This window comes from Dendropsophus ebraccatus, chromosome 8 (assembly GCF_027789765.1).
Source record: "Dendropsophus ebraccatus isolate aDenEbr1 chromosome 8, aDenEbr1.pat, whole genome shotgun sequence".
NCBI lineage: Eukaryota > Metazoa > Chordata > Amphibia > Anura > Hylidae > Dendropsophus > Dendropsophus ebraccatus.
In genome coordinates, this window is record NC_091461.1 from 76,526,773 (window position 1) to 76,542,858 (window position 16,086).

The following is a 16,086-nucleotide window of genomic DNA, read 5'->3' on the forward strand; positions in this document are numbered from 1 at the left end:
CCAAGCCAGTTTTTTTAAATTCTTTCCTATGAGAGCCTTGATGTGGGTTACAAAGGACTGAATAGATAAACTGACTTTTTGCTGACACGTACAATGATATAAGATTCAAATCTATGTGCCAGTTATGTAGTATAGCCAAGGACTGTAATAGAATAACAACACTGGTATAAAAAATATCTGCACTGTTATGTATCTTGTGCTTGCTAATGTGCATGAGGATAAACATGGTCATGGGACTGCTTCTTTAAGGACTACTTTCCGTAGAAAGGTAGTTTCCTAGCTAGTTAACAAAAATTGACATGCAACTCAAAATCCCTGGAGCACGGCACTTTAGGAAATGTTTTCATGATAAACTCTGTCCATTTTAGTTCATTTCAATACATGTTTTTTTTTTTTTTTTCTCAACTGCTTTTGTGAAGGTCCAAGAAATCAACTTACTGTTCTTTTTGTTGGTAGCATGCTGTGCCTTTTATAAATACACTGGACACCAGAAGAATGGAGCACAAACAGAATGGACTCCAGATGCCCATGTGCATTCTGAATACTAATACTATGAAAATACACCGGCTGAGCTATTGGCATACTTTCTATCCATTTCAGAACAAAAGACTGAAAAGGTACACAGGTCGTCAAAGAGACTAAAGAACTCACCTGTGGACTTATTTTTCCATAGTAAATTTCGGCATTATCTGTTTCCACAAAATTTAAAGCAGGAGAAATAAAAGATAATGTACAGACCAAGTAATTAGTTTACTTAACCCTATACTTAGAAAAGGACATTATTTCATTCAGGTTTTTAACCTAAACTTTCCTTTATTTTGTTGTTTATGTAGTTTTTTTTTTTATAATCAGTAGAGATAGTGTGAAATACACTACAACATTCACAAGTCTTTTTTAGGCAAAAAAAATAATAATTTATTTTATTTTAATGGCAGCTGTTAATAATGGCCAAGATTATTATTCACGGACATCATTATAAAATAATGGCCATTATTTTGACTAAAAAGACATAGCCTTTGTGTGCTGTTGAAGGCTAAGACTATGTTCACCCATAGTATTTCGGTCAATCTTTTGGTCAGTATTTTTTCAACCAAAATCAGGATTAGGTTATGTGCATACAACATATTTTTATGCAAAATAACAACTTAGTCCGCATCATTCATAATCATGATCATTGTTTACGGTCGTCATTATCAAACAACGGCTGTTATATTGCCTAAAAAAGACGTTATGATAACACAACCGTGGAAATGAAAGGACAAAATTATAATAGAAAGATTTGCACAGTTTGGCTATGTTCATACAGAGTATTTTCAATAGTCTTCTGGTCATGGGAACATGGCCTAAAAGTATTGTTTCTGCTCAGGTGCTTTATCTGGAAGTTTGCTGTACAGAATAGACACAGAAATCTGCTTTAAAGGGGTAGTGCGGCGCTAAAAATTTTTTCACAGAATAACATACATTACAAAGTTATACAACTTTGTAACGTATGTTATGTCTGGGAATCGCCCCCTTCCCGTGTCCCAGCTTCCCCGCCCGTGTACCCGGAAGTGTTGGAGCATTATACATTACCTGATCCGTGTCGCGCAAGTCCTCCATCTTGTGCCAAACGTCATCTTCGGCCAGCCAAGAGTGTGAAAATAGTAATATTGTTACTGCATAGTAACTGTCCTAGTCATCTGAATAGGGCTTGTTTAAATGTATGTGTTTGTCCCCAAACCCCATTCAGATAAATGACATTGATTTTCAGTTGCAGGAAATGTGTTTTATGTAAATATACTCATAACTATCCAGTTTAAAGAATACGTGTGATTTGCATTAAAGATTGCCTGCATTTTCAAGTGGCTTTTCAGAAGAAGATGAGTAAGCTGTTGTGTGTGTACATAATAGCACTATGTCTGTCCATTTTATAATGTGTATCTGGCATGTTTGACAAATTTTCCACTTTTCAGGGAATTGTCAGGCTTCCCTGAGTATAGCTGTACTGTAGGTGGAGGCTAGCTACTTTGATGTCTCCTATACACAGCACACAGAAGAAAGGAGATACTGCAGCCCTGTATCGCTATAGTATGCCCTCAGAAGCAGGAACAGCGTGGAGGACTTTATAGAGCAGTACTAATGAGTGTAAGGATCCAGAACTTGGGGAAGCTAAAACACTTGTTTTATGATGCAACCCTGTGTCTCTTCTCTCCATACAACCAATGGTAGGATAAAACCTGTTCCTTCAGTGAGCTGATTATTCTACTTGTTTCTCAAGATTCATTTTGCAATAAATTGTGAATGTGAATGTGAATGCTCAGTGCAGAGAGAAGTATAAGTGTTGAAAGGTGTAAGCTTCTCTTATAAGATATAATACTAATTTTCTTATGTTAGGTCACACTATTAATTTATGTAAAATTTGCTGTAATAAAAAAAAAAATACACAAACACAAAAGATTTTTAGTGTAAAAAACATTACATAGAAAAACACATGTATCACAAAGAAAGGTTAGCATTTTCTTTATGCACATGTTCTATAAAATACCATAAGACTAATGAGTATTGAACAGCAATGTTCTTTTCAAAAGATTATTGTTTTAGACATACAGGGGGAGATTTATCAAACTGGTGTAAAGTAGAATTGTCTTAGTTGCCCCTAGCAACCAATCAGATTCCACTTTTCATTCCTCACAGATTCTTTGAAAAATGAAAGGTGGAATCTGATTGGTTGCTAGGGGCAACCAAGACAATTCTACTTTACACCAGTTTGATAAATCTCCCCATAGTCTCTTCTAGTCTTCAATGTTTAAGATCGTTTTAGAAGAGTGAACAGGGAAAAAATGTGTAATCTCCAAATCTATTAACAATAAAATTAAATTGTGAAGGGAAACGTATGGTCTACTGGTCTATATTTGTCATCATTTGCAATCATGCCTGTAAACTTTGCCTATGATTTTCTATCTAAATTAATGTGCAGAGTAATCATTTCCGATCATCTAGCTCATCAGCCAGATGTTCCTATGTGCCCAGAATTATTATTATTATTATAATTATTATAATTTTTTTTTTTACAAAGAGTTTGCAGTGTCTATTTGGAATATTAGTCGGCTCCTAACGTATGCTGTACCATGCTGTACCATGGGGGCATACTTATATACCAATCGGGAAATGGGGCCAGAATTTTATTTTTGCAAGGAGTTTTCAATGTCTATTGGGAGTATTAGTCAGGTGTAGCTCCTAACGTATGTTGTACCGTGGCAGCATAAATATGCTCCCATAGTAACATTAAAAAAAGGAACTGTAACACACACTTTTTTTTTTTAAAGTAGATGCCTAGATGCCTCCTTATGTAATGGAGGAGTCTGCTTCACTATGTCATACTGCAAACACAAGTCTTTCTCTTAGCCTCCATTAGTTTAATTGGGGCCAATGGATACACTTGGATGTGTGCATCAGCAGGGGCATAGCTAGGATTCATGGGGCCCCATAGCAAAAACTGTATGGGGCCCCCCTCCCCTACACACTATATATATATATATATATATATATATATATATATATATATATATATATATATATACACATACACACATAAACAGTGATGTGGCCAAAAAATAAATCTCATGTGGCCAGAGGCAGAATCCTGCATGCAGCCACGACAGTGACTGGCAGAGAAGGAAGCCAATGTCTTCTTGTTCTGTCTATCCACTGTGCTTAACCCCTTAAGGACAGAGCCTGAAATGGCCTTAAGGACAGAGACAAATTTTATGAATATGACCAGTGTCACTTTATTCATTAATAACTTCGGGATGTTTTTACCTATCCAGCCGATTCTGAGTGACATATTCTCGTGACATATTGTACTTTACATTTCTGGTAAAATGGAGTCGATACTTATAACAAATCTTTATGAAAAACACCAAAATAACATGAAAAATTGTGAAAAAATGCATTTTTCCAACTTTGAAACCTTTCTGCTTATACAGAAAATGGTTATGCCACATAAATTATGTATTAAATAGCATTAGCAACATGTCTACTTTATGTTGGTAGCTTTTATTAAACTATATTTCATATTTTTTTAGACAATAGAAAGCTTAAAACATTAGCAGCAATTTTCCAAATTTTCAGTAAAATTTCAAAATCATATATTTTTAGGAACCTGTTTAGGTTTAAAGTGTATTTGAGGGGACTGTATGTTAGAAAGTCCCACAAAGCACCCCATTTCAGAAACTGCACCCCCCAAACTCTGCAAAAGCACATCCAGAAAGTTTTTTTTAACCCTTTAGGGGAGTCACAGAAATAAAAGCTAAGTGTGTAAGAAATTTGAAAATTTTTATTTTCTGTGCAGAGATTTTATTGTAATCCAATATCTTTCATAATGATAAACCTATTAGCAGAGAAATGCACCCCAATATAATTTGTGCCTGTCACCAGTGGGGTCCATATGCTTACTACACCCCTTGTTACATTCCCTGAGGGGTGTAGTTTCCATAATGGGGTCACTTGTGGGGGGGTTCAACTGTCTTAGCAACACAGGGGCCTTTTGAATGCAACATGGCCCCTTGAAATCCATTCCAGACAAATCCAGCCTCCAAAAGCCAAATGGCGCTCCTTCCCTTTGGAGGCTTACCCTGCACCCGCATGGCGCTTTATGTCCACATGTGGGGTAAAGTGAACACAAAACGTGTAGGGTAATTTCCCCTGTGTACGAAAATACCCCACATGTGGACATAATGTGCCATATGGGCACAGGGCAAGCCACCAAAGGGACAGAGCGCCATTTAGAGGCCATGTCGCAATTAAAAAATCTCCTGTGCTGCCAGGACAGTAGAAACCCAACACAAGTGACCCCATTCTGGAAACTACACCCCATAAGGAATCCAACAAGGGGTACAGTGAGCATATGGACCCCACTGGTGACGGGCACATATGTGGAACATGTACCGTGAAAATAAAAAATACAATTTTTTCATTTTCACGCTACAAATGTGCCCGTCACCAGGGGGCCATATCCCCGCTGCCCCACTCGTTAGATTCCTTAAGGGGTTTAGTTTCCAGAATAGGGTCACTTGTGGGGGGTTTATACTGTCCTGGCCGCACAGAGGCTTTGTAATTGCATCATGGCATTCTCTAATGGGAATGGCGGCCATACCTATTTAGCTGGGGAAAAGGGACAATTCTAATTTATTTGGGGGTATTAGGCCAATTATTAGTTTATAAGGTTGAAAATGACAGGTGTCCATCAAATTCAACCTGTATTGATCCAGAGGAAGGCAAAAAAAACCCTCATAAGGCAGACGACAGTAGCCTCATCACAGGGGAAAAATTCTTTCCCGACTCCATAATGGCGATCAGAATAATCCCTGGACCAACGTGACCCCTGAAATAGGAATAAGGGACAGAATTTAGAAAATGTAGAACCCCAATGACGTGTGGTACGCCTTGAAGCGATCCAGTATGCAGAGGCCGGGGTGATTAGGACAGGTGTCACACTGGAAAATGGTGTCCTTCCTGATCCCCCTGTAACCCCACACTCTGCACTTCTTCTGGGGTCTCCTGTTTACCAGTGTGGGGGACGTCACCTGGAAAATGTTGTCCTGGTGCGATACGGGGTCCCTCATATCCATAAGGGCTGGGTTCGCTCCATGGCTGCTAATTATTAGGGCTCTATTACTGCTTCTGATATTTTCGGATCGTGCCGCAAGCTACAGTAGCTCGGGCAGTGAGGGACCAGAAGAGGGGGTGCTGGTATAAGAGTTATCCCCGTACAGGTGGTAACCTTTATCCAGCAGTGGGAAGATCAGTTCCCAAACGATCTCCCCACTAACTCCGAGCATAGGGGGGCATCTGGGGGCAGGATTCGGGTGTCCCTTCCTTCATACACTGTAAGGGTACCTGCACACTGCGGAATGGAGAAGGATAACCTTTGTGCATTCCGCAGCTGGCACCCACCGGCGGACTGATGGAGGCGCGCGTCTCCTCTCATGTCACACTCCATTCTATGCACGAGTGGATTCCGCCCTCTGTCCAAAGAATGAACGTGTTCATTCTTTGGACGGACAACGGAATCCGCCCGTGCATAGAATGGAATCTATGACACGGGCGGAGATGCGCGCCTCTATCAGTCCGCCGGTGGGTGCCAGCTGCGGAATGCACAAAGGGTTATTCTTCGCCATTCCGCAGTGTGCACGTACCCTAAATCTGTAAGTGCACCTTGAGGTACGCTCACAGAGTTTGTAGAATTTCACGCCATAATGTGATCTCTTATTAGGATGGTTCTGGCGGAAAAGACGTGTCTGGGGGGCAGCGTACGATACGCTACCCCCAGACACGTCACTGGATAATGAGGACGATGAGGATGAATGGAGGAACAAAGGATCTCCCCATTCATCCTCACTGGCTGTTTCGGTGTAGGAGGCAATAATAACGTATGCCTCTGACGGCAAAAACACCCTGGGGGCCATCTTTGTACTTGGATTGGTTTATGGGGTATGTAAATGTGTAATGTAGTGTAGTGTAAAACTTTATTCCATGTAGTGTGGTGTAGTGTAGTGCTTTTTACGTGTTTTTTTGACAGTAAGAAAAAATATCCCTACGCCAAGAAAGGAGCTGCTGATAAATGCCGCACTTGTGTGCGGCACTTATCAGCAGACAGTGGCGGTAGGATATAGGGGGAAAAAACGCCCCTACGCCAAAATGGAGGAGTTGCTGATCAGCGGCGTACTTATGTGCGATGCTGATTAGCACTCAGCGGCACTAGGGCGCAAAAAAATAAAATAAAAAAAAAATTGGAAAAAATAAATTCATAAAAAAGAAATCTTTTTAACCCAAAGCAATTGATCAATGATATGATATTTACTGATCAGCCACTAGGGGGCAGTAGAGCGACGCTGCCGGAGATTGCCGAGACCCGCCGAACCCGAGGACCCGAGCGTTTCCGAAGATTTCCGACGCTGGACGACCGAACCCGGAAGTGAAGCAAAGAAGACGCGAGGACGGTGCGGACCGCAGATCTTCGTTCTGGACGCCCAGATCAGGTAAGTATGGTACACCTGCACCACACACACCTGTTCTGCACCCCTCAGCTACCTAGCTGAGGGGTGCAGAACCCGGCAAAACTGTGTTTTTACAGTATGATCGCCGTGATGGGCCGGCTGGTACTGGCCGGCCTATAACGGCGATCGTGGGGGTGGCATCGGCGCCATCTTTGGTGGGGACACTTATGGCGATTGGTGCTATCTCGGACAGCACCAATCGCCATTGATTTTCGGGTCACCAGGTCACCGATGAACCGGAAAGCTGAATTTAGCTGCTATATGCTGATCTGTATTGATCAGCATATAGCAGCGATTATCGGCACGGGAGGGGTTAATCACCCCCGTGCCGACGAGCAGAGATCGCCTGCTATACATTATAGCAGGCCATCTTCCCCGACCGCTGTGTGTGAACACACAGCGATCGGGGAAACATTGGGCGTAAGTATACGCCCGTTTGCGTTAAAGCCCTCCCTGCGGGGGCATATACTTACGCCCGATGTTGTTAAGGGGTTAAGTATAACAGCCTATTAGGAGCCTCATGGTTATATACATAGGTGCAGGAGCAGACCAACTTTTGCTTAACCCGTCATGTACTGAAGTGTGCGAGTGACCCAATGTTCTCTTACATGTTGCAACACAAAAAAAAGGTTAATAAGCTAAAGACAATTAGCTCTCTCCTTCACTACCTCTGCAGGAGCTCAGAGAACAGAGGTCAGAGGTTGTCAGAGTAGTGAGACAGAGAGCTAATTGTCTTTAGCTTATTAACCTTTTTTTGTGTTGCAACATGTAAGAGAACACTGGGTCACTTACACACTGCAGTAAATAAGGGGTTAATCAGAAGGACACAGGAGGCTCTTATCTTCCCTGTGCATCCCCAGGCCCCCCTCCCCCCAGGGGCCCCATAGAAACTGCCTTCCCTTCGTCTATGATAGCTACGCACTGTAGCTATCATACAGCAGATGTAGGCTATGTTTAAATAATTTTTGGTCACTATTTCTGTCAGTATTTTGGTCAGTATTTGTAGACAAAATCAGGAGTGGAGAAGACTAATAAAAATACTATGAGAAAACTTTGCCTGACACTGCAGTGTGAACGCAGCCGGCCGTAGTGCGAACCGCGAATATACGCACGTAGTTTTGAGGTTGAAAAATGAACAAGACCATTGTTTGAGGACGGAAATGTTCCAACTCACGGCCATGGATTTCCATGCGGTCCTGTACAAAGTACTTATTTCAGCCAAATTGAACTTGATTTTTTGATCCAAAAGGTTCTGTGAGTTTTATTCGGCTGGGCGAAGATTTACAAGTAAATGACCTGTTTCAGATCGCTTCGAAACAAGCTAGGGAAGCATAACTGTACTACGGGCGTATGTTCGCGGTTCGTACGTATCCGGCCGCATGTCAATTTTTCCCACGCCCGTAGTTTCAGCCGCACATGTACGGCGGCGTACGAAATGCGTCCGGACTTATACGCAGTATGAACATAGCCTAAAAAGAAAAAGCTAATATTGTGCATCCAGTAATTGAACAGATGCACTTACCAACAGAAGAAAACCACATACAGGCTATGTCCCTAGTTCCTAGATGTTCAATATGTGATTGTTTTATAGAGTGAAATATATTTTATACCCATGTGAGTTCACACCATGAGTTTAACACTAACACTATCCTTTACTTACTTTCCTGGAGTAAACCCATATGACTACTGCAGCCAAGCACTAGCCTTAGGGATGGGGTCCCCATGTTCAGCCTATGACTGCCAAGATCAGTAATGGTTGTGTACATGTAAGGCACATGCGGAAAATAAAGTATCAGTGTTGGGGGGGGGGGGGTAAAGACATCAGAAACAACTAAGCTTATATCACAAAGAGTCGACCTTTCCAACATAGACAAATGCCCACTGACTGGATAAAAAGCCTTAAGTGCCTGGGGCACAGAACTATGACGAGCTTTGAACGTTTCAGGACTGCAAGGAAATGAAGAGAAAGTGACCGCCGGGAAAAGAGTGAGTGCTAAGAAATTATATATAGTTTTCACTAGTTACCTTTTAGCTACTCATTCATATCAGTCATAGCTAGTTCTTTACCCAATGTAAGATTGCCTTTTATAGCAAAACTTGTATAGCTAAAAGCAGCTTGATCTGTTGCCTGGAGGACAATTTAAACCCCTGCACACAGTGAAGCACACAGTGAAAGGCATGATCAAGAGGAAGACATTGTATACTGCATATTGATTTATACCACAGCTAATAGATGACAAATGCAACACAAAGCTTTCAGTTTCTTATGATTCAATTGACAATATGTGTTATGTTGTTTTACAGTAAATGTAATTGATGGGTCAGTGTTGTGGGGATGCCTCAACTAGAGGTCACCATATTGGAATGCAGAGTAGGGAGTAAGAGCACTTTCCTATAGTCACTGGTGTGGGTGTGATCTTATGTTATCTATATCCACCTGTATCCTTGTCATTTTAATCCTTCCCTGTGATGAAGCGGTAACTGTTTAGCCTGACACATGTTTATTCTACACAAACTAAAAAGTGACAAATTGTATAATACTAAGTATGAAGAAAAAAAAATCAACAATTTCAGAATAATTCAAAAACAAGACTAAGGTTTCCCAAAAATATCATTAATGGTGTGTTCACACCTACAGGATCTGCAGCTGATTTTCTGCAGCAGATTTCATTTAAATAACTAAACACAGCATCAAATCTGCTGCAGATCTGCTGCAGATCCTGTAGGTGTGAACGCACCCTAAATCAGGATTTAAAATAACATTTACCCATAAATTTTAAATAAATCTATCAGCAACCTTATATCTAAGTATAACGTGGTACTGCTTGACTGGCTTCACCACACTAAATCCAATTGTATCCTTCCTTTAAAAATCTCCCACACTATTGCAGAGATTTGCCAAATATTAATATTAACAAGTTTGGTGAGCCGATTGGATGCGCCCTTCCCATAGGTGATGTATTTTAAAGGACACAAGAAGTTTATAAAAGGCTGATCTTAATTGTAGAGTGCAGATAAAATCACAACATGGGTGATTAAAACAAACAAACAAAAAAAAGTTTACACTGGACATGTTTCAGACACATGATCAAGGCCTTTTTGGCTGAAACGAGTGAGAGTTTTTTTTACTGGATTCTACACTAAAGATCAGCTTTTTATGGACTTCATGCTGGAAAATTGTATTCTTGTTGCTGTTGCTACCTTAAGGTCTCCAAGTATATTCCTATGCACATCCATATCAGCCAAGGTATGGCATATGGATCAGTGTTCGGCATGAATATGGTCTGCAGCAGTTTGTATCCTAAAGGATATTCATCTGGCTGAGGAACACTTTCATTTCTGTAGTGGAAAGGGAAAGCGGTGCACTGGGGGTGTTGGGCCTGTTTCTAGCACACCAGACTTGATAATCTACAAGAGCAAGGTCCAAGGTTGGTGATTTGCTTTAAGGAGAAAAAAGGAATACTGTTACCTTTCCCTCTCAGTTGACTAATATCTGTGTCAGCATCTCAATACACATGATGCTGCAGAAGGTTTTTTCGTTTGTTTGTTTTAATACAAGAATAAATTTTATGTCTTCAATGCAGCCGCACCAAGGGATGGTTTATTTTCAAATAAATAAATAAATAAAAAAATAAAAAAATAAATAGCTATAGCAAAAAGAAACTGGTTGCTCTTGTCTATGAGCTTAAATCTAATGAATGAATAAATGAAACTAAAATACATTATCTCTAAAGAATGAAACAAAATCACTCTTGAACTCCTGAATGCGGAGTAAAACAGTAAAGCAAGACTGAACAGTAACAGTATTTAAAAAGGGAGAAATCTTTTAGACAAACCTTATTTTAGTCAATTCATCTTTATCTGTAGTTCTTGCTGAATTTTTCTAGAAAAATCCACATTAGGTAACTGTTCATTAGTGACTTACCGGCAATGTTTGTGAGATGCTGTCAACGTTTCTATAACAAAGCATTCCCCATCATTTAAGCAGTAGGCAAGATCTTTATCTTTGCAAGGTTTAAAGTGTTCGGACCTCTCAGTGAAGTAGGTGGTGGTATCTGCAAAGAAAACAGAATACAAATTTAAAAAAAATAAAATGACTTCTCGTTGCATCTTGCTATCATTTATTTTAACCTCCTTTATTGTAAGAGTAATTTTAAGTTTTCTTTTAACATTCATGTTCACAAACAGGTTGTAGATACTTAATTGGGAAAATGAAAATTGTATAAAGATCCAAGCAATAACTTACAAGGAGACAAATTATCTAGACTGGATATTGGAGTCATTATCTTCTGTATGATATCACAATGTGTAAGAAACAAATTCTATATATTATCCTGAAGACAATAATTTTGTTAACTCTCCCTATTCCCCAATGCTTATAACTAGTGTTGACAGATGCTGTCAAAATGTTCGAGTTTAGCAGTGTTACCTGAACCTGAACACTCTGCGTTTGATTTCCTGCGACTGCAGATGACAGATGCTGCTCTAGGGCTGCAAGGAAAACATGGAATTAAATGCTTAGTGTTCGGGTTTGGACAACGTTGCCGAACCTGAATGTTTTACCAGATTCACTTAAGACTATTTATACCATGAAAATAAAGCCTTGTGAAGTTTGTTACTGGGGGCCAAGCACTCAAGCATTGAAAAATGCTCGACACAAATAAGGAGCACTCAAGCATTTTAGTGCTTGCTCAACACTAGTATTTGTTACTTTTTTTTTTTTTTTTACACTAAAGGCGACCAAGTATAGGTTGCATAGAGTCTTTTTTAGAACTCTGCATTGTATTTTAATATAATTTTTATATTTATTATCATTAAAGCGACTCTGAACCCACAATCTGACTCCCCCAAGTCACTTATACCTTTGGATAGCTGCTTTTAATCAAAGATCTGTTCTGGAGTCCGTTCGGCAGGTGATGCAGTTATTTTTCTAAAAAACAACTTTTAAACTGGCAGCCAAAGAGAAGTATCTATGCCCTAACTTTGCACCACCTGTCCGTCCCTCCTCATCATTAGGAATGCCACTGGAAAATTTTCTTCATGCTGAACATTGCACAGGTCCTTAACGATCCAGCCCATGTGCCGGGCTGACACAGGTGGGGAATAGGAGGCAATCTGCCTGGAGAATTCCTAATGATGAGGAGGGTGGGGAGGAGGGACGGAGGGATGGTGCAAAGTTAGGGCACAGATACTCCCGTTAGGCACAGGGCTGCCAGTTTAAAAGTTGTTTTTTAGTACAATAACTGCATCACCTGCCGAACGGACCCCGGGACAGATCCTAGATTAAAAGCAGCTATCCGTAGGTACAAGTGGTTTGGGGGGGCCAGATTGTGGGTACAGAGTCGCTTTAACTATTATTATTATTTTTTTTTATTATTATTATTATTATTATTATTATTATTAGTAGTAGTAGTAGTAGTAGTAGTAGTAGTAGTACTCCTCATGGATATGTATTAACATTCCAATTGACAATGCAGCATATCCCCAGACAGTCAGATACACCATTGGTTAAACAATATTAGAAGGTGTAGGGAATGTCATTTATAATGTATTTGGAATGTAATAATGAGTTGTCAATTGTGCATACACTATATTTCCTGAAAGAATAACAAAGTAGTGGAAGAACACAGTTTTCTGAAGAAAAATGCTATTTTATATGAAATACAAGTAAAACAGACATGCCAGGAGAACTAAGAAATCCTGCTTAGCAACAACTATTCATGAACTTTTTGTATAGTATTGTACAGCTCCAATTTGTCTCTATATTCTCTTTAACACCTCATTTGAACTACTGGATTATGGCTTTGTACAATCTCAGAGTTGCATGATGTAACAATACAGTGCGTGTAGGCTTTTATGGAATTCTACTGTACCTTGAGTTGGTATTGTTTAGCAGAAAAGATATTTCTAATACAGTGCCCTACATAGACATGCAAGCTGCCTATAGCTCCAGAGTACAGATCCACAGGGACTTTGTGTTCTTCTGCACAGGCTCTATTTATATAGCTTTGACTCGTGTATGAGTCTTATCATAAATCTTAAAGGGGTTATCCCAACTTATAACATAAGAGCATAATTATTACCTTATGCTATCACTCTATGATAAATAGAAGTATAATCTGTACTAGCCCTACGATCAAAGAGGATGCAGCCGTAGGGTAGTGCAGCATTCCCCTCACAGTTTTCCCCACTCGCAGCAGATGGCCAGGGTGCCACAATGTAGGCAACTTTAACCCTCCCCATCTATTAAACAGGGCCAACTGCAGATCCATGCACAACTAGGCAATATTGAGTGCTGCCAAGCAGGAAAATTTTTTTAAAGGCCTAAGTGGAGATTCACTTATAGTACAACCCTAACCCTAACCCCCCCCCCCCCCATCACTGCCTATCATGAAGTAATCCTAATATTATGCCATCACTTTATAAGATGGGAAAACCCTTTAATAACTCTTTAACTTACTTTGTTGTTGTATATATATATATATATATATATATATATCTATATATATATAGTCAAAATAATACATAATGATAATAATGATACAAAATAATTCTTAATTTTGAGTTGAAGGAGATAAAAATGCTGTAATGTAATTGCTATCAGTCAATAATATGTCATACAATTAATGTGAGGATTCTTTCAGTTCTTGGCAAATAGTTTCAGAAAATGGCATTTCCAGTGAAAAACAGCTCTGTTAATTAAGAGCCTCCTCTGTTCCTGTCACCCTCCAAAAAGCTGCAGCAATAAATCTCAGATAAAAAGGTAAACACAGCATTCTTCCATTTTACCATCCACTGCAGAACAATTATTGAATTCTGCTTTATCCAATTAGCACTTTGCAGCTGATTCTCATTTTCAATGCCAGTTGCAAATAGCAAACAGATAAAAAAAAAGTCATAATAGCTCCTTGATAGAACTTAATTTATCTTTGCTAATCTAGGAAGATTTCTCAATGGAGACCCTGAAACAATCGTACACTTTGGGCCGTGTTAGATGGCCCCATAATGCTTTGTAAGTGAACGCCGATCTGCTAGATCTAGATACATGCCTCTATAATCGTGCATGAGGGCTAAATTGACATCATTAGCGATATCTGTGCAGTCCTTGCTTTTACATTGAAAATAATAAAGATAAATACTTACCAATGCTCTCCCAGTGTCCTGCAGCCTTTTACCCACGTTGCCTGCTCACTGCAAGCCCCGCCTATATTTCTGGCCCCATCTTTTCAGTAACAGGCCGCTGAGTCAGTCACCGACCAAGACAGGACAGCCCTGCTGCCAGTGATTGGCTGAGCCGCCTGTAACTGAAGAGATAGGGCCAGAAGTGTCATCAGCAGCTCTGGGGAGCAGGCATCGCAGGGGAAAGGCAGCAGTATGGGTTAGTATAAACTTGTTTATTTTCATTCCACTGTTGTCAGCCATCAGCCTCACATCATTATTATATGCTGAGATGCACGGTAGGCAGCCTATGATTTTTAAACATGTTTAAAAAATATTTTATTACATCGAGCGATTTCTGCCCGAATCATTTTGATTTGGCAGATAATCGCTCCGTGTAATAAGAACTTCTAAGAACTTATCTAAACCTGTTTTCACAGATTCACTGTTCTCATGGTAAAGAAGTCTTGTTGCCTCTGGAGGGCCCTTAATGATGGTAGCCAAACGTAAACACCAATGTGATCTGAACCAAAGCTTTATAATAATAAGCGAACTATCCAAAAGCTCCCAATATGTAAATGAGAAGAGATTAGTCTGATGTCCATAGGAAATCACTATAGCAGACGTCTGACTCATCTCTTATCATTTACATATTGAGCTCACAGATCGCCAGGCGATGATTTCTCCTCTGTGTAACCGGCTTCAAAAACGGGACTGGCAGGAGGAGGTAAGTATTGGGGCTTCTACGGGATGCCGAGGTAACAGGTTTCCTTTAAAGCCAACCAGAATTTCACCCTGGCAAACACCTGACTTTGCCAAGGTTAGTTATTGGCAGCTAGGAATTTACTTGAAGTAATAGTATCATTTAGTATTACACACAGTTAGTCAGATGGAATACTGACCATGAAGTACTGAATGTAGATGCCTTAGATGCCCCAAAAGAAGGGTAACTCTTTGATAATGTCTTTTCTCTATGACTAAGGGCTCTTTTACTCCGCACAACTAATTAAGTGGCTGGGCAACGCAAACAGTCACTGTATCATTTGTGGAGCCATTTTCTGTCGGACCGTTGGATGATCCCTGGTAGTTTTAGATGGGCTGATTATGAGGTGATTAAGCGTTCCTAGGAATGATTGTTAAGGATACTCAGCCCATGTGAAAGGACCTTATTAGAGGGAAGTTTAAAACATAGGGGCTTACCTCTATATAATAAGGATATATTTCCACATATATTTTTCCACATATATTTTTCTGTTTATTGAGTTTCCAAATAATTTTATTTTAAAAGTAGGTATTGTGCAACAATTAACCATCACTCTGTTGATAGCATCTTTTATCTATCTTTCATATATAAAGCAGGAACATGATCAGGTCAATTAATATGGTAAATTTAATATCTTTTCACTCCCCAATACAGTATCATTAGTATAATAATAAAATGTTTATTTTCAAAAACCGGGCCAGATAGTGTCATAATATGTATGGTAAAGATGAAACACACAAAAATTCATGTCAAAATATAGCATGACAGCAAATCATTTTACGAATTGCACTAAATTATACGGGGGTGTGATTATACACGTCAATCATCACTTAATACTTCGAGATACATTTCTATCTGATTACACTGGAAAAAAGCAACCTCTAGCTACATTCTAAATTTAAGACAGGAAAGAAAAATGAACAGATGTAAAGAAATAGGAAGAAATGAAGAACCACCACGCAAGTTTTTCTAATTTTTATATACTGTATTCCCATTTAATATTTTTAACTGAAAAAAAAAACACAAATGTATTATTAGGCCAAGTTCACACTGCACTTTCTATCCATTTTACCACTTTTTTTTTTCCATTTTGATGATGTATAGAAAAATGGGGTGTATAAAAAACCC

At 39.5% G+C, this 16,086-nt stretch overlaps 1 protein-coding gene across 1 annotated transcript in view; it reads right to left on the reverse strand.

Moving 5' to 3' along the window:
• NRG3 (neuregulin 3) overlaps positions 1 to 16,086 on the reverse strand; it is a 673,333-nt gene that overhangs the window by 398,371 nt on the left and 258,876 nt on the right. The window contains exon 2 of the mRNA XM_069980695.1: positions 10,963 to 11,092. Coding sequence (XP_069836796.1) covers positions 10,963 to 11,092 — 130 coding nt within the window. The remainder of the gene's footprint in view (positions 1 to 10,962; positions 11,093 to 16,086) is intronic.